The sequence below is a fragment of the Sceloporus undulatus genome, chromosome 6 (assembly GCF_019175285.1).
Source record: "Sceloporus undulatus isolate JIND9_A2432 ecotype Alabama chromosome 6, SceUnd_v1.1, whole genome shotgun sequence".
NCBI classification, from domain to species: Eukaryota; Metazoa; Chordata; class Lepidosauria; order Squamata; family Phrynosomatidae; genus Sceloporus; species Sceloporus undulatus.
In genome coordinates, this window is record NC_056527.1 from 54,627,443 (window position 1) to 54,652,049 (window position 24,607).

The following is a 24,607-nucleotide window of genomic DNA, read 5'->3' on the forward strand; positions in this document are numbered from 1 at the left end:
GCAGTGCAGAAATCATGAATTCCTATCTTTGCCTGAGATGCAGCACCAAATAAAACCCTCTACCACCAAGTCTGAGTATATAATACTGAAGACCAGGGAATTCATTTTACCCCTTGAAAATCCCACCAACATATCCTGCCTCTCCAACCAATAAAAACAATAAAATGAATGCCTCCCTCAAACAGCCTATCAAGTGCATTCTGCATGAGCTGAAGTTCCTCAGGCTATCTTCAAGGATAACCTCCCATAGACAGCATTACAGTGGACTAGTCTAGTGTATGTAACTGCATTTAGGCCTACTTATTATAAACAGAGTCACAGCTAGCAAACTAACTAAAGATGGTAAAAGGCTCTTCTGGCTATTGATGCTACATGGTTTACTCTTATAGATACCACTGGCCCTAGGACAGAAACGTCTGTTCTGTTTTCAAGGAAGAGAGCAACATCTTACAAAACTAGTAGTAAAACTCAGTTTGATATGGCAGTCTTGCCAAACCATATCATTCCCATATTGTCTGAACTAATTGAATTTACAGTATTTCTAGATTAAACCACCAATCAGCTTCCAGGTGTTCCTTTACAGGTGTAAAGAAAATGTTTCAACTGCCTCTCTTAAATCTCCAGGGAAAAATGTGACACAGAGATGCATGTTGTACATCTGCTGGTGATATTTCATGACAAACTTCTAACTAGGCCACAAGGTAAGTTGAACTAGATGTTCATGAGAGTGAAGACTCTCCAGAGACACCACGTTCAGCAACAGGATATGTTTTTTGCAACGTTTGATGTGCATTATTGTTAGCACTGAACTATATAGAAAAGAATGGAGCAAGACTAGGAGCCATGTATCAACGAGGAACTAATCACACCAGAGTTTTGGTGCTAGTCAGATAAAGTTCCACCCTGAAATAGGGATGGAAAGCATATTTGTAAGTGGATACTCCCAGGGTGAAAAATCAGTTTCTTGATGGTTAGGAAACTCCATCAGGATAAATAATAGACCAGTGAGAATTTTACATAATTTTCTCCTGGCATACAACTTCTCAAAGTACGGCACAGGAATTACTCTGCAAAGAAAAACACATGTTTTTCCAAAGAAGACAAAGGAAAGGACATCTGTTTTCTGGGCATAAAATGACTTTCCCATGCAGAAAATAGTATCCATCATAGGAAATCTGTCTTGTGTACAGAAAACAGACTTTTTGCTTTTCTCAGAGAATAATTCCTCTGCAGTACTTCAATTATGAGGAGAATGTGCAAAGGAATATTTCTCGTCTCACTGCAATGGAGAGAAAACTACCATAATCATACATTCTTGCATATGAGGACAATGTAGCTGGTTATTTACATCCCTACTTGGAACCAATCATCTTTTACAGTTCTTCCAGGCTGAGAGGCATTTATGGACAGCCTGGCTGGGAAAGGTGAGTTTACAGACTAGGAACCCACTAGTACCCTGATCTCTTGTTCTTTGCATGGGTCAGCATCACACAAATCAGTATGCTCTTTACGTATTGGGGGCATACTTATCAAATTTGCAGATGACACCAAATTAGGAGGAATAGCTAATATCCCAGAGGACAGGATCAAAGCTCAAGATGACCTGAAGAGGCTAGAAAGCTGGCGCAAAGCTAACAAAATGAAATTCAACACAGAGAAATGTAAGGTGCTGCACTTAAGGCGGAAAAAATGAAATACACAAATATAGGATGGGGGACACCTGGCTGAATGAAACTACATGTGAAAGGGATCTAGGAGTCCAAGTAGATCACAAGTTGAACATGAATCAACAGTGTGATGCGGCAGCTAAAAAGCCAATGCAATTTTATGCTGCATCAATAGAAGTATAGTGTCTACATCAAGGGAAGTAATAGTGCCACTCTATTGTGCTTTGGTCAGGCCCCACCTGGAATACTGTGTCCAGTTCTGGGCACCACAATTCAAAAAGGATGTTGAGAAACTGGAGTGTATCCAAAGGAAGGCGACTAAAATGGTGAAGGGTCTTGAAACCATGTCCTATGAAGAATGACTAAGGGAGCTGGAGATGTTTAGCCTGGAGATGAGAAGGTTAAGAGGTGATATGATAGCCCTGTTTAAATACTTGAAGGGATGTCATATTGAGGAGGGAGCAAGCTTGTTTTCTGCTGCTCCAGAGAACATGACCCAGAACAATGAATGCAAGCTACAGGAAAAGAGATTCCACTTCAACATTAGGAAGAAATTCTTGATATTAAGAGCTGTTTGACAGTAGAACAAACTACCTCAGAGTGTAGTGGAGTCTCCTTCCTTGGAAGTCTTTAAACAGAGGCTTGATGGCCATCTGTCAGGGATGCTTTGATTGAGAGTTTTTGCATGGCAATGGGTTGGACTGGATGGCCCTTGTGGTCTCTTCCAACTCTATGATTCTATGACTGTACATTGACAACTATATAAAAGTACTAATATTTCCAAGTTTTGTTAGTTGTTATAGGGTTTGGGTTTCCCCCCCCTAATAATGATGTACCATTCACTAGTGCCAGTTAAATTGGTGCTCTGGGGACTGGTGTTATAAAATAATCTAGTGGCTGCTTGTTCACAGCAAGTTTCCAGAGAGAAAAATAGAAACACTTGTAGCCAATAAGCAGAAATATATTACTAGTCTTCTACAGTAGCGCACCATGGGCTGCACACAGCATGAGAATGAAGAGGGAAGGAATATCCTGGTTTTGCTTCAGATCATTTAATATCTGTCTAGATCTACAAGAGCCATATAAGAATAGGGGTTCAATAAGCGACACGGCTTTCTTATTAAAAAGGCTATGCAACAGATAAAAAGTTATAAAAATATAAAATTATGTGAGATCCTGCATCCTAAGAGCTCTGCTCTTGCTTTCCAGGATGCTCTGCCCTGCAGGCTATCAAGACTCTATAGTATGGCAATTTCTGCAGGAAGTGTAGCTGAGGCAGGAGCATTGGTGCCATGTAGCCCTTAGTAGATCTGAAGAATGCTTAGTGCTTCCTATCCTGACCCCAGGAAATTCTCTGTTACAGGTGTATTTTCATCCCCCAAAGGCTTCACTGAGATAACGAAAGCACTAGCTTGGCCAAAGAAAAGTCAGCACCCTTATGAAATTGTGTGAAATAATATGCATATGCTGGCAGCTGACTAAAAATAGGTACAGTAGTTCAGTGACCTGTAGCTGAAAACATTTTCCATAGCAGATGCTAATGGGTCTAAATTAGTTTGAACGTCCAGCATTACATTTAGTTCCCTTGCAAAATACGGAAGAAAGTAGAGAGAGAAAGAGAATATGCCATATACATGCAGAGCGAGCCAGAGAGGGTGGCAAAGGGAAACATTCATTCCAGACAGCTTAGGGTGCCAGGTGCCATTGGTGCAAAAAAAAAAAGAAAGAAAGAAAGAAAGAAAAAGATTATGTGGAACCTATTTTACACATAAATATTGACACAGGCATTTATTCAGGTAACAAACACAGCATTTGAACTAGTTTATAATACAAAATTTGCATAATCCCAAGAATTTTCACTAAGATAAAGAGTCATAGAAGGTGCGGGGAAACAAGGTAGGGGCAACAGTAGGGGTAAGGGTAGTGGTAGAAATACAGCACCTGCATTGTGGTTTGTCTATACAAACAGTAACCAAAACTCTGGAAAAAGATTCCCTTATGGCTGGCCATCCATAGGTTCTACCAGCATGATAGAGCCTGGTATAATACCCCAAATATCACATACCCAGTAGGCTGTATGGGATACAGGTCATTTTGTCATCTGTCCAAAAGTGCTTTCCCCCAATTTCTCTGAGTTGCCCTATTATCTAATTAACTGTGTTTTATCTAAATTCTGTGCTCATGTACCTGGATTTCCTTCATTTCCACAATCAGAATGAGAAGCACTCTCCCAACTCCTGCCTGCACCACTTCTTTAACATCACATATAGACCCACCCTTGTTACGTCACAAGGGCCTGTTCCTGAAATACCACAAGATCCACCCATTGGTCTCAGGTTTGGGGCCTGAACCCTTCAGGAATGAGACGCTACACACCTGGCAATCCTCCTAGTCACCCAAAGCCCAATAATTCTCATTGAGGAAACAGTGCCAATTATCCAGTCCTTAAGGAAGGCCATAGTTCTGACCTGTGTAGTGCAGGAAAAATCCTATACTCTGAACCAATTTAGAAACTGAGGCGCAGTGGTTAAATGCCTGTACTGCAGCCATTCACTCAAAACCACAAGGTTGCGAGTTCAAGACCAGCAAAGGGCCCAAGCTCGACTCAGGCTTGCATCCTTCCGAGGTCGTTAAAATGAGTACCCAGACTGTTGGGGGCAAATTAGCTTACTTGCTAATTAGCTTACTTCCTGTTCACCGCTATGATCTTTGGAATAGCGGTATATAAATAAAACAAATTATTAATTATTATTATTATTAAATATTCCACTCAGCTGTGTAAAGTTAGAAACCTAGTTCCGCGGCCACAAACAGGAATTGGTAGATTCCCTAAATATTCTTTTGAAAAATCATATAAAAATCATATAAAATCATATAAAAACACCAAACCCCCCCAAACCTTGATTTTGCCATTTTATATAAGGAAAACCATTTTACTACGCTATTGTATATAATGGGACTTGAGCATCCACAGATTCTGGTATTCATGGGGTGTGTGAGTAGAACCAAACCCCAGTGGATACCAAGGGCCCACTGTATTGTGCTATGCTAATCATACAGGATTCCAGCCTTGGACTGAATCATGCCAGGAAAACGGTTTCATCACCCCTGCTTGGTATTTCCCATTTTTGAGGTCACAACTATACAAAGGAAACAAGATTTAGAAAGAAATCTATGATCACTTAATAATCACTTCCTATTTGAAATCCCCATGAAGTATCCACCCCCTGATTCCTTTTTAAATGCATGTGTCCTGGTGACAAAACATTTGTATATCTGCTGCCAGGATGGGAGGAACAAGTCTAACAAGAAGCTCCCTCTACTCATCCCTGCTGAGCCTGCTTTTTTTCCTCCTCCAATCTGCCTCTGGACGAGAGCTGAAGTTTGTGCTCTTAGTAAGTAAAAGAAATGGAAAGGCTTCATAAATGATTTTTGTCCTATGGGTTCTTCCAGGGTTTTTTCAGGTATGAGGTAAAATCCTGATTTTATGCATAAACCAGCTTTAGAAAATGAGGATTTTACCACTGTTTTCTTTTCTCCTATAAGATTACAGAACCACTTTGAGTTGTTCAGTATTTCAGATTGTAACAGCATGTCTTTTTGCTGCACATTATGAATGGAGACTCCTGTTATGATCTAGGTGCTCCATGAATTCTTGTATTGTACATTATTTTGAATTATAGTGAATCTGTCTGTTTTCATTAAAGATGACACAGTTTATTTAGAACCTTTTACAAGCACCATATGCAACGGCGCCAAAATGCAGAGAACTAAAAAAACATGACAATGAAATAATTCATGGCCTTCCTGTGTTTTTGTGCTTATCTGTAATTTCTTTTAATTTATGCCCCACTTTTCCCAGGGAAGCAAGTGAAAATGGCTACCTCTTGTAGTATAAACACTGAAACAATGGGGCACAAGTAATGTTTGGCTTTCCAACTTTATATGTGAAGAGTTATGAAGAGTTTTATCATGTGTTGATTACCTTAATAAATATTGATACTGAAGACTTGGAGTGCTTCTAGTCTGCTCTTTCACAGTCCAGGGATTGGCTCATGATGGTTTCAATTTGTAGCCATCTCACATTTCTCCTTCATTTGTTCAGTCTGTTTTTTTCTTGCAAGAGAAAATTTGTTAAGGGTAAAAATAGCTGTACAAAGCCTCTCAGCTGTGAACAGGAGCTCTAACTCTAAATTTGTTGTATTGAATGGAGAATGGAACTGACTGGCCTAGAAAATGCCTTCTCCAATTCCATGTCTCTATGAACCTCAAAACTCTTTTTCAAACAACCAAATATTTCAGTTTTCTAGCCACTATGAACCTGAGAGAAATACATGACTGACAAGAGACTTCAAATCTAAATGACATCATACATGAAAATCATCAGAACTAAGAAACCTTTGGCATTCCAGATGTTGTAGCCAATGATGGGTGGTGGCTTCCATTTCAGTGAGCTGGTGAATTCACTTCAGGTTTTAGTCCAGATGTTAAGGTCCTGAGCCCATCTGAGAGCAGGACTCAGTATCTTGATAGTTTGGAGTAAAATCCATTGACAGAGAAGCCATGAGTCACCAGTAGTTTTAGTCTACAACTCCCATCAGCCCCACTCAACATAGCCAATAGCAATGGATCATGGGGTTTGTAGTCCCATACATCTGAAAGGTCTATGGTTATCCACCTCTGCTATAAATGATCACGTAAATGTTTATTATTTTAACTGTATTTGCTTTACAAATTGCTTTCAGGCAGTTTATCTTGGCTAGAAATAGAGGAAACCCCATGTTGGGACAGATAATTTGCATGTATAAATTACCTTGTTGTAATTCCAGTTTTAAATTAGAATCTCATGTTTCATAATGGGTGTGAACCGGAGCAAGCAGTATCAACAGATAATTATGAGTTCAGTCTTAAACATCTATATTCAGATGAGTGAGATTTTTCCCCAGGAAAGGGTATGTTGTACAATTGTCCAAATAAAAAAAGGTGCAACAAATTACAGCCTTTGTTTAGTTATTTAATCAGTCATTTATAGCCCACACTTTTCTATGCACAATTTGAAGCAGCTCACAACATTTTAAACTACTATACAATGTAAACCACAATTCAGTGAAAAGCTACTAAAAAATAGAAAGGAATGCAAATCTCAAAGACATTTTTAAAAAATCTAGACCAATACCTTCCATGCAAGTGTCTTCATCATAAGAAGTAATACAAGAAAAGAATGCCATGCACTCCTATTAAAAGAATCCATGAAGACCCATTTGTCATTATCCAATAATAAATCTTCTAGACAAGTGGTTCTCCAAGTTGATCCCCCAGATATTGCAGGACTACAACTCTCAGAATCTCTGACTATTAGCCATGCTGGTTGGGACTCTTGAGAGTTGAAATTCAATGATGTCTGGGAACTAAAGTTTGAGATTGAGCTAGATTGTGATCAAACACATCATTCCAAACATCTTTGATTCCTCAGGTTCCCCTTCAGAAGCCTGAAAGATAGAATGAAAAATCAGAAAAATAACCCCCTCAATCTGCCTATTGAAATGATCACCTTACATGCCATATTTTTTCCAGGGTTTTTCTTCAGTCTAACACTCTCCTTTGAACATTAGACTGTCTAAAGCATAGCATATCTAAAACAATGATGGAGAAGGAGGAAGAAAAACTTGTAATGAGCCTTCATTGCCATTCTAGTTGCACCACATTCTTTGATAATACAGGAAGGGCAACATTGGAAGCAAGTGTGACACACAGATTTAAAGATGCATTTGTGCCAGCAGCCAAATCTGCTCCATCCTTCATATTCATGTCAACTCTGGTTTAGGGGAATTTACTAATGATAAATAGGGCATTTGGCAGGGCAGAAGAGAGCTTCTCAGGTGACTCTTCTGACACTGTTATGGCTGAAGGCACATCAATCAGTAAGTATGTCTCTTACCTGGCCTGTGACCGGTTGGAAGGCTAACTGGGAAGCCTATACATGCTGCCTAGAGTAGTGTGAAAGAACAGCATTGCACAAATGGAATGAGCAGTAATTTGTGCCTTCAAGTAGTTTCCAACTTATGGTAACCATAAGGCTATTGTAGGATTTCTTGGCAAGATTTGTTCAGAACGAGGCTGCCTTGTGCCTTTCTCTGAGGCTGAGAGAGTGTGACCTGTCCATGGTCACCCAGTGGGTTTCCATGGCAGAACAGGGATTTGAACTCTGTACTACAGAGTCATAGTCATAGTCCAGCACTCAAACCACTACACTACACTAGTAATCCTCACCTCATATCAAAATGATATTCAGGAAAGTTTATTGGATATGTTCCTTAGCTTTTTAGTTTTCTTTCTTTACTGCTTGAATATCTACAAGCAGCTGATGGCCCTCCAGACTAATGCAAGGATGGGCAAAACATGCCCCTGGGGCTACAGTAGGCTTCTCAAATACCCATACTGGTTTTGGTTTTGGGTTGTGTTTTTTGTTTTGTTTTGTTTTGTAAAATTAAAATGCAAATTGCTGTTCCTGAAACCCTTTGAGTGCAACAATTTACTTTTCAAATAGGTTTCAACATCTCCCTCTAATATTTAATACCTTTCTGGAGTCAAGGTTGTGTGTAAGAGAGAAAATGCTGAACAGGATCTGCAGTAAAATGTTTACAGAACAAGTTGACCTCTGTAAGCATCAAGGTGTCTAGCTTGCCTTGAAAGCCTAAACAATTAAGAGCATCCTTGGATGAAGGAAATAACACATAGAGTGATAAAGGGTGATGGAATATTCCAAGTGGGCCTAAAATGTATTTTAATGTATCCGAAATTCTGTGTCCTGGTTGTATGAAAGATTTGTACGTTTGCACTTTGAACCAGCCAATAGAATACATTGTTGAAAGTATCTATATGAACAGCCATTTTCTTTGCTTCAGGGCCTCAGTTTTTTGGAACTTGATTTCCACTAGGGACTTTTGCCGGCAATAAACTTTTTGGATTCTCAGCTTTCTGAGTCCTGTTGTTTTCTCTGCTCTGTCAAGCCAGTGGACTTAGTGAGAGAAGTCCAGGCTTTTAAGAATCCTACTACAAGAGAGAAGATAAGATCGCAGTTCCAGGCCATGATCCTATTTGACACTGGTAGTGCAGAAATTTCTGTCAACATACTTATGCAGGCACTCTGTAAAGGTAATGGCTACCAGCTAAACCTCCTGTTCTGCCCCCTTCAGGCAATCAGTGGCTGTTTGGTGCAGAGGTGGGGCTATAACTGGTAGTCTGAAGCATGTTATCTCTAATCCTGTTGGCACCAGGTGACACATAGCTATTGATAACTTCATTCTCCATGAATTTGTCTATGCTAATTTTAAATGAATGTATAGTGTCATCCCACTATCCTTCTGTCTCTCTTGGAACTCCTAACAATCAGTTTTACTGAATAACCTGGGGTTCTAGTATTATGGTAGAGTGAACAAACGCTTTCTCTCTAATCACTTTCTCCATAACAGACATAATGTTTATAAACTTCCACCATATTGCTCTAGTTTCAGATCCTTTATCAATTGAGTATCCCTTTCTGATACTGTTCCAGAAAATGTCTTTTGGAGATATGGGGGCAGTACAGACGGGTAGCTCTATGCTGGCCATCTTTGTCCCACATCTGTGCTGCAGCATTCGCATGCTGCAGCACAGACACACTGTCTAAAAGCCCTATGATGGTTGTTCTGCCCAGAGATGTTTGGGTGCTCGGGCGCCCTTACGTCACGAGGCTGTGCCCCATGTGGATGAGGCCGCAGCCTTGTGATGTAATGATGCCAATAGTAGGGCTTGACGCATATGGATGCTGCACCATATTGAGCCCTACTATTGCCACAAACTGCCCATCTGTACTGGGCCATGGTGAGCTGGGGCCCTTTCTCTCCACCCATTTACAGCATTATGATTCACCTTTAACTTCCACATTTTATGGAATCCTGGGTTTCTAGTTTGGTGAAGCATTTAAGCTTTCTGGTTAAGAATTCTAAATCTCTCTCCCTAAATTGCAAGCCCAAGATTCTATAAGATGGAACCATGGCATATAAAGCAGAGTCATAGCACTATAAATGTACAATGTGAATGGACCCCATAACTCTGTGTGTGTATTCCAAGTATAGTTGCATCACATATTGCTTCTATAAAGGCATACAGTGCAGCCTCCTGAGCTGACTTCACAGCTTGGGCAAGCCCAGAAAGGAGTTGACAGTCCTTAGTATGGTTACTGTCACAAGGGAAGAGATAACTCATTCACCCTAAGTTGGAAAACTATAAAACTGGGTTGTTCAGGGCACTTGATCAAACTATCTTAATGCCATTCAGTCATTTTTATTATTGTCCTTTCCCTGTCTTTCTGCTGACATAACATACGGCCGATGTCTTGTGAAAAGGTGAGATTTTACCAATATGTTTGCAGAACCAGTTTTCATATTTCTTAAAACGTCATTGTTAAAATATTCTACTAAAAGAGAATGAAATTTTGTATTGGAAGGTTTTGTTGAGAAAAGAGAGAACAGGAAGAATGTGGATTAATATAGTCTTCAAATTTCAGATTTATAGACATGGTGACAGAAGCCCCATTGAAAAATATCCTACCAGCCTACACAACGAAAGCGACTGGCCACAAGGATTTGGACAATTGACTAAGGTTTGTTAGCTTTTCATAGAAGTCAGAGTATTCGCTGATCAAACACAGAAAATGTGTCTGGCCCCAAATTAATATCTAAACATTGGCAAGTAGCAATGAGGCATTCATTTTTAAACTGATGTTCTATAACAGGGGCAGGTTTCATGCAGCCCTTCTGGTGTTTGTTTGATTGTTTAGAGTATTTATACCCCACTCTTCAGCCCTAAAAGACCGTCAGAGCAGCTTACAAATCATTAATTCAGTAATACAGTTCCTTGCCCTCTGGTTTATAATTTAATTGAAACAGGACCTATTAGGAAAAGGGAACGGCAGTGGGACAAATGATGCTTTTCTCCCTCAGAGGCCAGAGCAATGGCAGCTAAAATCTGGAGGGAAGATTTCTCACCAGCCCTTGGAGCTAGGGCACAATGGAGCTGTGCCTGGTTATTCATATTGTTGGACTGCAATTCCCAGCATAGCCAATGGTCACAAATGCTGAGAATTACAGCCCAAGATCTTCTTGAAGCCTCTGAGCCTTATCACACGGAGGTTTTTGCAGGTTTTTGCAGCTCAGATCCGACGTGACTTTGGGTCCATCGATGCGAATTCACACGATAACATGATGTGTTATCACATGCAATTCCTTTCTATGGGGTCTCCTTCCATGGCGCTTCCGCGGTGAATCCAAAATGACTCCTTAGGACTGGAGCGCAGCTTTAGCACAGCTTCTGCCCTCTTAAGATGCATGTGTCATTTAAACAACATACCTCCAAAGTGACCTGAAGCAGCTTTATTCTGGCCTGTCTGGGCCCATTATTTCTTCTAAAATATTTTACCTCATTCTTCAGCTGAAAAGGTTGCCAAAGTAGCTTACAAAGCTTCTTGTTGAGTTTGCTTGCTGCTGCTTCCAACACATTCTGAACAGAGAAAACTACAACTCCTAGAATGCATCAAGTTCCTGCATGATCTAAACTACAGTGCTCTTTACCTGTTGCAGCTTGCAGCTCTGCACCTGTTTTCTCTGACTGGAAAGATTGCATCAGCCAGACAAAGATGTTTATTTACTTCCTGCTGAGCAAAAGCAGGTTTGCAGGACTGAGAACATTGGAGAAGGATTACATGCATATAGCAGCTAATAGAGACAGTGCTGAGCTTGTCTGTTATAAGGCTGGAGAAGAAAGCCCCTCACTCCCCACTTACCAGGCAGCAGCCGCTGAGATACATAGAGGTCTGTTTCTCTGTGACTGCTGATGGTCCGTATGGTGCTTATGCATTTCTAACTCCCCAACAAGATTCTGACCACTAATCATATGAATCTTTTTTTGTCCAGATGAGAAATATGTCATTTACTAGTGAAAAATATCCAACACGGGGGTCCTAGCTGCAGGGAAACTTGCCATTTTTTTAAGGATTGGGTCATATTTATTACTTTCCTAGCCATTGTACTCTTGCTATTTAGAACAGCCAGAAAACATGTATGGTTGAATTTCTGTTTCTGGTCAAAGTCATAGTCATATTGTTATTCCTATAGATTGGAATACAGCAGCAGTATGAGCTTGGACAATACATAAAGCAGAGATACTCAAACTTCTTGAATGCTACCTACAAACGAGAAGAGGTGGGTACTGAGACATCTTTCCTTCCTTCCTTCCTTCCTTCCTTCTTTTTCTTTTTCTTTCTGATATCCTGCCATACTCTCAACAGGGAAATCAAGGAGGCTCACAGCATACATTTTCCAACAAAGTAAAGCTAAAACATGATGATTATATTTAAAAACTTTTTTTAAAAAAACACAATAAATTATTTTAAAACCTCTAATTTAAAACAATTTAAAATCACTTAAAATATAATTCATGCGAAAAAGATATCTCCAACTATGGACAGACATCTGTCAGGGTTTCATTTAAATGAAAGGTAGGCAACTTGGAGCTGTCCAAATGTTCTGCTATATCAGCCATAGCCTTCATAATGAGGGATGATGGGAGCTGCAGCCAGTTTACCTATTTCAAATGGAGATCTGGGATGGGATTGAAGAAGCCGGTCAAAAAAAATGGATAAATCCATGATGTTTTGTCCTTTCAAATTCACTAAATGCCCTAAAGGCACCAGATCCCATCTGATCTTGGAAGCTAAGCAGAGTCAGTCCTGGTTAATAATTGGAGACCACCAACTGTTTCTATAAGCTATATTTCAAAGGAAGGAACTGATAAAACCACTTCTAAGTATTCCTTGCCTAAGAAACTCCTACAAAATTTAAGGGTCACCGTAAGTTGACAGGTGACGAAAGTACATACATACATAAATGTAATATTAAATCTCCCTCCATTCTTCCCTTTAAATATTGTACATCTCCTTATTTCCTTTTGCCAGGCCTTGATACCAGTTATTATGTGCCAGGAGTATTTTAGATGTGATATTTTTGAGCTGCCTTGGGTCCCACTCCAGGAGAAAGACAACCTATAAATGAAAATATAAATAATAAGAATATACTCCTACGGCTTGCACGCCTTCCACAATGCAGATCCCCTTCTCCCACCTGCTTTTCACTTCTTGCCTCTCACAAGATCTTAGTCCAGTAAGGTCCAAAACACGTGGCAGAAATAATCCAGTTTGAGACCACTTTCACTGCCCTGGAACAGTGCTAGGGAATCTTGGGAATTATAATTTATTGCAGCACTAGAACTCTCTGACAGAGAAGGCTAAACATGTCACAAAACTACAGTTCCAAGAATTCCCTGGCACTGAGCTAGGGCAATTAAAGTGGTTTCAAACTGGGTCATTTCTGCAGTGTGTTCTGGACCTATATTGCTCTGACAATGATTGGATTTGAAAGAAAAAAACCTCCTTCCTGCCTTTCAGTTCCTCGCTCTTATTTTGCTTTCTTTTTCCCCTTGTTTAACCACTCTTCTCTCAACCTTCTATTCCTTCTAGTGTCACTTTGTTGGACTACAGTTTGTAGAATCCATCAGCTAGCGCAGCCACTGGCTATATTGACTGGGATATTCAACTAGCTTTAGTCCAAAAATGCAATGTTCCCAAATTCTGCTCCTGCCAACTGTTCCCAGCACCTGCTGTCATTAAATTTCCTTTTCTCAACATTACATTTTCCTGGCTACTGTTACTTGACACTAATGATTCCAATACTTTCTATGTTATGTATCTTTCATAACATCCCATTCTGAGAATGCAGACACCTCAGGGAGCCTTCAAGTGACTCAACATGTACTCCAGTGGCACTCATATATCTCTGGGAGTAGTTACTGTTACCACCACTGGGACTAACACTGTGGTAAAGATGGAACCAATGTGATCTTTGGGAAGGACTTATGGGTACTTAAAGATATTGGGAAAGAGGTCTGCCTGAGGGTTGGTGCCAGACAAAGCACAAATCTTGAGACTTTTTTCCCTTCCTCGCTGATGAAGAATCCAACAGAGGCTTCCATCAGTGAAGAAGAAGAAAAAAAGTCCCCAGGTTATACTACATACTCCTTGTTTCTTTGCAAGATTTTGATCCAGAGCACAGAAACTGATCGAACCATTATGAGTGCCCAAGCAAATCTCGCTGGTCTTTTCCCCCCTACCGGTGATCAAATTTGGAATGCAGAACTTCTTTGGCAACCTATTCCAGTACATGTTGTACCCAAGGAACATGATCCGGTGAGTACCAATAATACAACAATCCTGCCTGTCTTTTATGAAGTCTTGGTTGGTGGCTTTCAGTTCAGCGCAGCCAGTGAATCTGCTCCAGATTTTAGTCTATTCATTATGGGAGCTATCCAAGATGACCTCTAATCACAAAAGAAATCCATCCATTTCAATAGCTCCTTAAATGTTCAGATCTACCATCTCATTGAGATGGAAGCCACCAGTTGCCACAGCTTTTAGAGTCTTCTGGTCAGAAATCTTCTGACAACAAAGGCTATATACCTTTCCATTTAAAGAAATCAACTTCTTTAATTAAAATGTTACATTCCCCAAAGACTTTCCAACAGTAGTTTGGAAAGTTTCTAGCTCTTCCATTCTATCTCTGCTTTACTGCCTGGCCCACATTTGTATTAGTACAGAGAACTGGGGTGCTAGACTTCCTATACCAACAAAAGAAGATAAATCTAGATTAGTCCTTCCCCACTTGGCTTCTGACTATAGGCTGCTGCCAGTGTCATAAGAAGGACCAGAGTTTTGAGGGCCATTCTGAAGAGATGACATTTCTACGGAGTTTATCATATGGGAGGAATTTCTCTTAATTTCGAATGAAAAGAAAGTGGGGCCAGAACGCATTCATGTGAATTCACTAGTTCAGCGAATTTATGTGAATTCGAATTGTGTTTGAACTGGCTTCCCATTGCCCAAAAATAGCTTGCCATTGCCTGAAATTGCATGGGTCACATCTCACGCAATAACATGAAACCCCATGATTGTGTTTGGACTCACTTGCCATTGCCCAAAATTGCATGTGGAAGTCTATCACACAATAACGTTAAACCCCATGATTGTGTTCAGATTGCCATTGGATTATACTTCTAATTTCCCTTGTCTGATAAACTCCTACGTTATCTTGGTTATACTGAAGCCAAACTACAAGGAAGTAGTTTTAGATCACCTGGAAGTCACATCTCTATGCTAATAAATATAAGAACCAGTGCTTGGGAAAAATTATTTTTGGACTGCAACATTTTTGGCTATGTTTGTTAGGGAATTCTGGAAATCAGAGCCCCAGAAGGTAATGTTCCCAACTTCTTAAATAAACTAGGCTCAAGTCAAATAGGCGGTAGTGAGTTTTCCACTCAGTAGATTCAGAGCTGCCTAGAGGTTTGCAATGGGTATTCCTAGTATAGGTATGCTTCACTACTCTACTGTGTCAGCTCTATCCTAGCAATGGAAAGGATATTCAAAAATATTCTTGAGTAATGGGTTTCTCAAATGTTGGGGAGACACTGGTGAGGAGAATCGTAAGGTGAAAATTTTCATAGATCAAGACTTATTCAGCACAAAAAAATGTGTTTTTGGGTGTGTGCTTTTCCCCGACAGAATGTGACATTTTTGGCTAGAAAATAACATTTTTTTAGAGAAAACAAATTTCCTCCACAGAAAGCAGGTTCCTACACAATAAAAAACATTTCTGCACAGAAGATGCTGTTTTCTGTGCAAGAAATTGTCTTAGGTGCAAAAATGTTGTTATTTATTATGCAGAGCACACATGCATTTTGGGGGGGGGGGGTTCAGGATAATTCATAAGTGACAAATAGTCTACACTGCACTACACCTGCACCAAACTACACAATCATTTGTTCTTGCTTTACAAAGGTTTACACTGCTACTTTTGCTTAAGAACTTTTCCACTTAAAACATATAATCATCCTGGGCAAGCCGTTGTTCCACATAAAGAACAACAGACTTTGAGTCATCTCAGGCAGTAGAAATAGAATGTGACCTCTCAGTCCTATATTCTCACCAGCAAAGTTTGCTTCAAGCTGTTCAAAAGTTGGAAGATCAAGAACAATCAACATAACTTCTTGAGGTCAGTAGAAATAAGCCACTTCTCAAAATACAGTAATACAAATGCTGCAATATGTCATTCTAGCAACTGGTTAGCCCACTGACAATACACACTTATTCATTTTTATGCTTGAGGCAGTCACGTTCTGTTTAATTGGACGTACAGTTAGCTAAGTACATATAGCAGTGATGGGATGGATGCATGGTGCTGTAGATGTCATTTGAGTTTTCATCACTGGGTACATAGGTAGATGTTATGAGATTTGCAGGCTGATATTACTTACCCCTGATCTACAAGGCTGCTGACTCATTACTTGCCTTTTGTTTACCAAAGAATCCACAGTGGTATACAAAAGCTACCAAAGAAGTCGCCCATCATACCAATGACCAGACCTGCATAGGTTCAACAAAGTGTCTGAACCATGTGGATTCTCATCAGTCATTTTGCCCCACTGATGGGCTACTGAAGCATCCTGATGGATATGAGCAGCCTGCATAAAGATAGGTCTTACATAAAAGCCCTAGCTGTGATACTTGGAGTGAAACAAAGACTGGTTACAATCAATCTAACATTTGTTTCAGAAATTACGCTATCCAATGTTTAACTGTCCACGTTATCTGGAACTTCTGAAGGAGACGATGACCTCAAGGGAATTCCAGGCCAAAATTCAGCCATATCAGGTAATAAAAATGAACAAGGATAGTGATGAGGGAGCAAGGTAAACCCATGTTGTTCCTGAAATCTATCTATCTTGGGATATATGAACTTGCAGGGGTTTCTTACAGTACAGAATAGACTATATATCGCTGTTTGTTATTAAGGGACTTTTTTTCCCTTAATTTCCATGGCCTCCATCCTACAGATACATTCTCCAACACTCATAGGATCAAGTGTAAGGATTTCAGTATTCACATTAAACATGATGAAATGTGGGCCTTTACTACCATAGAAAACACCAAGTATGGATACTAGATACAGCATCACTTAAGGTTTTGGTATAGTTTGTGCCACCACATGTAAAACAGTTTGGTGGGACGCGCCTGCATGAGATATGTATTTTTCCCTCCAGTGAGCAACTGAACATAAATGGCAGAAAGTATTTTGCTTAGCAGGTTATAAGTTATTAAATTACTATTTAAACACTTTTTAAAACATTATCCTTTTCTATTTTGCCTAGGAATGTGTTTCTGTTGTGGAAATCAGTAAAGTTTCTAGTATAAACTAGCACCTCACCAAATAGAACTGCAGTGTGTAATGGCTGGATTACCGTTACTTTAGACATCAAAGTATTCATCTAACTCAATCTAAGTGCCAACATGTGACATATGTAAAGGACATGGTATTATCATCATCATCACCATCATTCATTCATATGCTGCCTTTCTCCCAATGATGGGACTCAAGGTGGCTAACATTTTAAAACTATACAGAAGGGGAGCCCTGCTGGTGCAGTGGTAAATGCCAGTACTGCCAGCACAACATTATGAGTTCGATGCCAGGGCTCCAAGCCTGCCATCATTTCATTGATCAGTAAAATGAGTATCCAGCTTGTTATGGCCAATTAGTTTACAGATTGTAAACTGCTTCGAGAGTGCTGAGTTCACTATTAAGCAGTATAGAAATGTAAATGCTATTGCTATTGCTACAGATTAAAACCACTATAAAAGTTACATGAAAGTATAAAATATACAATTAAATAATCATATATTCAAATAATTAAAGTATTAAAATGCAGTAAAAATGATTTTAAAAAATCCAGACTCCTAAAAAACTTCAAAAACAGCATCACACAGCATTAAGTGACCAACCTCAACAGTTTGCACAACAGTGGCACAAAAATGTTTTAACCTGCCGCCAGAAGGAAAGCAAGGATGCTGGAAGGAGGCAAGGCCTTTCTAGGGAGGGAGTTGTAAAGTCTGGGAGCCACCATCAGGAAGGCCCTTTCCCTTGTTCCTACCAAAGTGGCCTAAGAAGGTGGTGGGACAGAGAGAAGGGCTGCATTAAAACTCTAATGGACTCATACAGGCATATCTCAGTTAACAAACCCTCTAACAAAGAAGCTCTTTTATATCCACCCAGCCCTCTCTTTCCTCCTTGTCCTCTGTCTTGCTGGAAGGCATTTTTAGAAACATCAACATTAGGAGGGTAGTGAAGGAGGACTGGGGAAACACAAAGATGGAAATAGTAATAGCATTTACATTTCTATACCGTTTATTAGTGAACAGTGCACTCTCTAAGTGGTTTACAATCTGTAATCCAATTGTCCCAACAAGCTGGGTACTCATTTTACTGACCTATGAAAGGATGGAAGGCTGAGTCAGCCTTGGAGCCCTGTGGGATCAAACTCACCACCTTGTGGCTGCAGTACCGGCATTTAACCATTGTGCCGCCAGGGCTCTCATCTGGTGGGTTCCAATTCCATGTGTGTGTGGTAAACAATGCAATAACAGCCAATCCTACTGTAACTTTGTGTGACTGCATACAACTGGCAAGCAAAACAGCAGCCGTCTCCAGAGTCACCTACTGAGCATGTATAAACAGCACGAGAGAGAGAGAGAGAGAGAGAGAGAGAGAGAGAGAGAGAAAGGGGCTATCTCATCAGTTCCCCAGCCCCAGCATGTTAAAGAAGCATAGTTCTGTAAATCTAGTTAGAAAACTGGAAATCCCAAGAGAAGTGGAAGTGGGGAGAGAGTCATCTCTGGATGCATTTTGCAAAAAGTTTTCGAGTGGTCTCTAGCAGTTTAAAAAAAAAAGTCTACTTATTCAAGCCTTGCCTGACCTAATTGTTTCATTTCACATGTACCTATTGTAAATTTGGAATAGGAACTTATCCCCTATTCTTTCCATGTTATTTCTGATATTGATACCAAACTTTCTGTTGAAGAAAGAGTGGCCAAGAGTGCATCAACTATTAACTGAGGTATACCTGTATTTACATGTCAGCTGGAAGAGAGGTCATCTCATGAAGCGATGAACAGCACCCTGGTTTGGATTATCATATCTCTGCTTTCTAACACAAGTTATACTCAAGCCTTTTGCCCACACACTGCAACTATGAGCCATACATTTCCTCCTGGTTTGGCACACTGCAATAAACCATGGAGCTTGCAGTTAGCTGTAGGGATTTTTGTTGTTGTTGTTGTTGTTTACTATTTCCATGCTATGGTAATCAGATTTGGAACAAGCCAGGATCTTAAAGTATGCTTTGAAAGTGATTTTAAAGGGTGGCTTGCCAGGCTGGACATAACAGGAAACTATGTTTAAATGAACACTTCCAGGCTTTACTATGGCACACAAAGCAGGATCACTAAGTGTATATGACCCCAAAGCTAACTTATAAACCTCTGTGGTTGAAATGTGATTTGTATATAATTAGGTATAATTAAGTTCCATACATTTTAATATTAATTATGCAGCCTATACACACACACAACTGCAGTTCCTCAAAATTCAAGTTGTAATTGATTACATTCCTTTAATCCAGAATCACAGCTTATGTAACAGATACCTTAATGTCTTGATTTGCTTATTTGCTTACTTTTTTTCTTATTTCCTTTCAGGAATTTATCAAAACAATATCTTTCTATTCAGGATATAACCCTAGCACTCTGAAATATTTGGACAATTTCAAACTTTGGCATGTACAGGATACTTTACTCTGTGAGGTAATTTTCTGTTTGTTTTTTCAATATTTAAAGTTTAATAATAATAATAATAATAACAACAATAACAACTTTATTACAGCCATTTGGCCAGCACAAATTTAAAGTTTTAAATGTATATTTTGGTTTGTTCCACTAGAGAGAAAAAGTGTAAAGTGTAAAGATATACAGCGGAACACTAAAGTTAGCATCGTCTGAGCTCTTGTGTTGCCATGTACAGATGTGAGAGTTAAACAGTGATGAAAACAGACAGGAAGAAAATTAATTCATCTGAGATGTGATGCAGGAGAAGAGTGCTGAGGATACCTTGGAGGGCAAAAAATTGGGTCCTAGAACAAATCAAGCCTGAATTCTCCCTGGAAGCCAAAATGATTAAACTGAGGCTGTCGTATCCAGCCACATTATGAGACAGCATGACTCATTAGAAAAGACATTGATACTGGGGAAGGTAGAGTGCAATAGAAAGAGAGGAAGACCAGATGCCAAATGGATAGACTAAATCAGACAGACCATGGGCCTGAACCTCCAGGACCTGGACAGAGAGGTTGAGAATAGGAGGGCTTGGAGATGTCTCATCCACAGGGTCACCATGAGTCGAGGTCAACTTGAAGGCAGCTAACAACAAACGTTTAGAGATAAAAACAAAAACAAATATACTTGCATTGAGCAATCTGATGGAAGTGAAAATGTAAATTTGGGGAATGATATATTCCCTTCCATGCACCTCTTTAAATAAATTAAAATTAAATTATTAAAATAATCTCTAAAATATAGGTTTATAGGGAATATTTTCCCTATTATAATCCCTATAATAAAGAACATTTTGATTGCACGATTACATATTAGATCACAAACTTTATCTGGCTTAGAGAATAGATGGTAATAAAAATATTTTTGCAGCTGTATGGTCTGGATATTGTAGTTTCCTTCGGGTTGTAAGACCAATAAGGCTGAACCCATTGCCCTGTGGCATGAAAGGTTGCTGAAAGTTCTTGAAAGCTTGTGTTTGCTCAAACACTAGTGTCCCATGGTCCAAGCAGAGGGCAACATCTTTACTATTTAGCCTTTAGGTGCTTGCCACTTAACCCCCCCCCCCCCCACTATATCACAATATAGCAAGAAGGAGTACAATTGAAAAGCTCCAGAGCTGTGGGGGATCTAAAATATTTGATGTAATTTTAATGGCCACTGGGGTTTTAGCTAGAGATAATGGTAGGTGTAGCCCCAATACACATTCTCTCTGAAAAGGCCCCAAGAATATAAAAATGTGTTTCTATTTTTATTTCAGTCTATTCATAATTATACCCTACCCAAATGGGCAACCAACGATGTAAGGGCCAAATTGAGTGAACTAACCATGATGTCTTTATCTGCCTTATTTGGTATTTACAAAAGAGAAGAGAAGGCACGGCTTCAAGGAGGTAAGCAAGAAGCATTCACTATGGCATGATGATGATTGACACATCTTTCCAAAACATATACTCCCCAACTAAATAAAAACTGCAGCATATTCAGGCTGGAAGTTCTAATTGCTTTAATTGATACATTAATTAACAAAAGCTTCAGCTGCTTAATCAGTGAAGGCCAATTTTAATCAGCAGGGGAAGATGAGTTAAGGGAATGTTTGCTTTATTTATTCAATTATTGATTTAATTTTTTTTAATGCTATTTTGGTTTTGCGATTTTATGCTAGTAGATGTGAGATTTGCAGCTCATTCCCAACTCTCCCAATTGAAGAACACAGGTTCTAGGAGGTTTGTTATCCCAGCCTTACACAGTTCCAAATACTTCATGGAAATGGGTAAACCAGCAGAGATTGTCCATCATAAGCGTAAGGTTGAAGAGAAGCAATTTCCCCTCAGAAAGAAATACTTTAGCTATGTTAAACTGAAGAACAAAGATTAAATTTTCAGCGTGAGGTTTCTAGAACAAAAAATATACATACAGAAGATTTTGAAAAGGGAATAGTATAGCAATCTATTGTGTTAGTTCATACATGTTTCTTCCTACTCAAGCAAAGAGGATAGAGTAGGAATCGATGGCCATCATCCTGTTAGTGAGATATACAAGCATAAGTCCTGCTTACGCCTTTGTACATCTTTTTTGGTTGTTGTGGAGGTTAGATTGTCCTCAGATATTTACACAGAGCATATTTCAGGCCACCGCCAGTATGAGGAGTCATTTTATTCTTGTAGAGCAGGGAACATGATAAGCTCAGAAATAATTTCTACTTTCTTTTCTTCCTTTGTTCCTTTCTCCCTTTTTTCAATAATAGTTTACGGTGACAGATGGATTATATGCAGATGGGTGGTTATGGATGTTCATTTGCTGATACACTGAATTCTTGTGATTAAAACCAGGGGAAATAGGTGTATTTTCTGCAAAGAATAATTATCTTTAACTTGTACCAATACCAGCTTTATAAAACGTGCATCAAAGAGCATTCTTCACTGTGTGTTCTCAGTTATTTACAATTAGATTTAGTCTTGTAGTCTTACATTTTACTCTTGAAATATTATTAATGTCTCTTCATAAACTGATGATCCCTCGTGGGTTTTTGAATGATCCCTTGTGAGTTTGTTTGTTTGTTTGTTTGTTTGTTTATTATTACTATGCCCACCAAGAAGGATATAGGTAGTACTCTTGCAGGTTTTTGTGAGATGGATCACAGACATTACACAGTACTGGGGAATCTGTGGCACATTAGATAGAACAGAACTATATCACCTACCTGATATTTGCCCATGGGCCGTGCTGGTTGGAGCTGAAGGAGTCCAACAGCATCTGGAGGACTGCAGGTTTAACAAATCTGTTATTACAATTTGCAAGTCCCATTTTTCCCCAGTAAGAAATTTAAGCATGTGCTTAACTTCGTTTGTTTAATATAGTCAGGAAGATAGTTTCCCTTGTCACTGCCAAAGGAAAGGCGATTATTGTACAGTGGACCCTGGTTATACACTGGGGTTTGGTTCCATGATCCCTCATGTATAACAAAATTTGTGTATGCTCAAGTCCCGTTAAATATAATGACATAGCAAAATGGCGTCCCTTATTTTAAAAAAAAAGGAAAAATCAAGGTTTGATATTTGAAATTTATACTTTTTTTGAACATTTTCAAACTGTGGATGCTTGAATCCGTGTATTAAAAATCCGTGTATAAGAAGGGCCAACTATATAGTCTTGCTATCTGGAATTATTTTAAACTGATTATTCCTTTCTTCTCATTTCTTCACTATTATGTTTGAAAATTACAGCATTTCAGAAATTACATCCTAAGCTTTAACAATACCTACACTGCAATCCAATACATATAGTCCTATACGCGATCAGACTAATCTATCCTACTGAGTTCAATGGGGTTTACTCACCTTATTGCTAGGAAAATGGCTATAAGTTTGGAACATTGTTTGTTAACACTGTAATATTCCTCCTGAACAATATTAACACCTTTTCCCATCTCTGTGAAGGTCTTCTTGTGAAAACTATTCTCGAAAATATTTCAAATGCTGCTCAAAATTCACATAAGAGAAAAATGCTGGTCTACTCTGCAGTGAGTATATATTTTTTTATTTTAAAAAAAATCTTTGGCTGCAGATGTGTGCATTGCTTGATTGAATAAACTAATTGGGATTTATGTTCTTTAAATCTGTGGAGGATTGCAACCTTCATCAAAGCAGTTCTAAAGTCTATAACCCCAAGATGCTACTTGCTCTCTGGGGTAGATAGGATCACCAGGCCCTCAGAACCAAAACATGAGACATAGGAGATTATCGCACTGCGTTCTGAGAACGTTCTGATCACGTGATGAGAACGGAACGCATTTGAGTATACCGCACGTATGTGTTCCAATCGGGTTCTCAGAACGCTTAAATGTGTTCCAAATGTGTTCCAGGAGGGAACGGATTTGAATGTGTTCTGAATGTGTTCCCAGAGAGCTGAAACGTGATGAAAACGTTCCAAGAGAAGTGTGTGCTGTATTCTTATCCGTTCTCAAATCCGTTCCCTCATTCCTCCGTCTTCTGATTGGCTGAAAGAATGACAGGCAGGGAGGGAGGCAGGCAGGCGAGCGACTGCAGTGAGGGAAGGTGTGTGTGTGTGAGGGGGGAAAGAAGGAGGGAGGGAAGGGAGGAAAAAGGGAGGAAAGGTGGGACAAGGAAGAGAAGAGGAAAGCAGGGAAAGAGAGGGAAAGAAGAGACCAGAGCAGAGAGCAAGAGGGAGAGGGTCTGGCTGCTTCTCCAGGGGTCTCTAGTGTCATGTCCAGTGGGGCTCCTGTGCTGTCACAATGCAGGAGGCAGGGATGCCCAGGACCTTCTCCTCCTTCTCTCCAGGAGGGAACCCACAAAAGCTCCTCTGTTTGGAGCACCACAGAAAAGCAAGCAAAAAACTCCCAGAATTCCATAGCAAAGAGCCAGACAAGAGTTAAAGCGGGGAGGGAAGCTCACAACCTGAAGGCACACATTACATGCACACACACAGGAGCAAAAGGGTGTCAAGCTGCCAAAAAGGGGAAATGGGATGACAGCAGAGGACTCTTCTTTTCTAACCGGTTTAAAGAGCTGCTATGGCTGCTGGGGCTCTGCCCTTGGCCCAGTCCCCTCCCTTTCCCTCCGCTTGAAGGGACCTCCATGGAGCTCCCTTAATGCCCAGGCTGCCAAGGAGGGGACTCTGCCCTTGGCCCATCAAGTTACATAGGTTTTATCCTATTTTCTTCAAACATATGCCAGCATATGAAGCCCCAGCGTTTTATAGGGGCTTGCCTTCTTTCCCTCCCAAGAGAATCTTCGGAGGGAAGACTTCGCAGTGAGGCTGAGAAGCACTTTCCCGGCCAGAGTCCCTAGGCTTACTGAAATCCCCCACCTCCCTTCCCCATAGAAATCAATCCAAAAACTGAGTTTAAAAGGAGCAGAGGAGAGCCCTTTGGGTCTGCATCTGAGAGAGATTTTAAACTCCGTTTTTGGATTCTTTCCTATGGGGAAAGAGGGGAGAGAGAGAGATGGCAGGACATCCCCATAGCCAAGCATCCTCTGCTCCCCCCAGATGAAGACCCATAGGGCTCACTGCTCTTTAAGCTCCGTTTTTGGATTCTTTCCTATGGGGAAAGAGGGGAGAGGGAGAGATGGCAGGACAACCCCATAGCCAAGCATCCTCTGCTCCCCCC

General features: G+C 39.9%; 1 protein-coding gene across 1 annotated transcript in view; it reads left to right on the plus strand.

The window, feature by feature from the left end:
- The first annotated feature begins 4,954 nt into the window (after positions 1 to 4,954).
- Positions 4,955 to 24,607, plus strand: part of LOC121933015 (prostatic acid phosphatase-like) — a 26,935-nt gene continuing 7,282 nt past the window's right edge. The window contains exons 1-8 of the mRNA XM_042472204.1: positions 4,955 to 5,062; positions 10,216 to 10,311; positions 11,822 to 11,908; positions 13,795 to 13,947; positions 16,369 to 16,467; positions 19,348 to 19,452; positions 20,738 to 20,870; positions 22,917 to 22,999. Coding sequence (XP_042328138.1) covers positions 4,955 to 5,062; positions 10,216 to 10,311; positions 11,822 to 11,908; positions 13,795 to 13,947; positions 16,369 to 16,467; positions 19,348 to 19,452; positions 20,738 to 20,870; positions 22,917 to 22,999 — 864 coding nt within the window. The remainder of the gene's footprint in view (positions 5,063 to 10,215; positions 10,312 to 11,821; positions 11,909 to 13,794; positions 13,948 to 16,368; positions 16,468 to 19,347; positions 19,453 to 20,737; positions 20,871 to 22,916; positions 23,000 to 24,607) is intronic.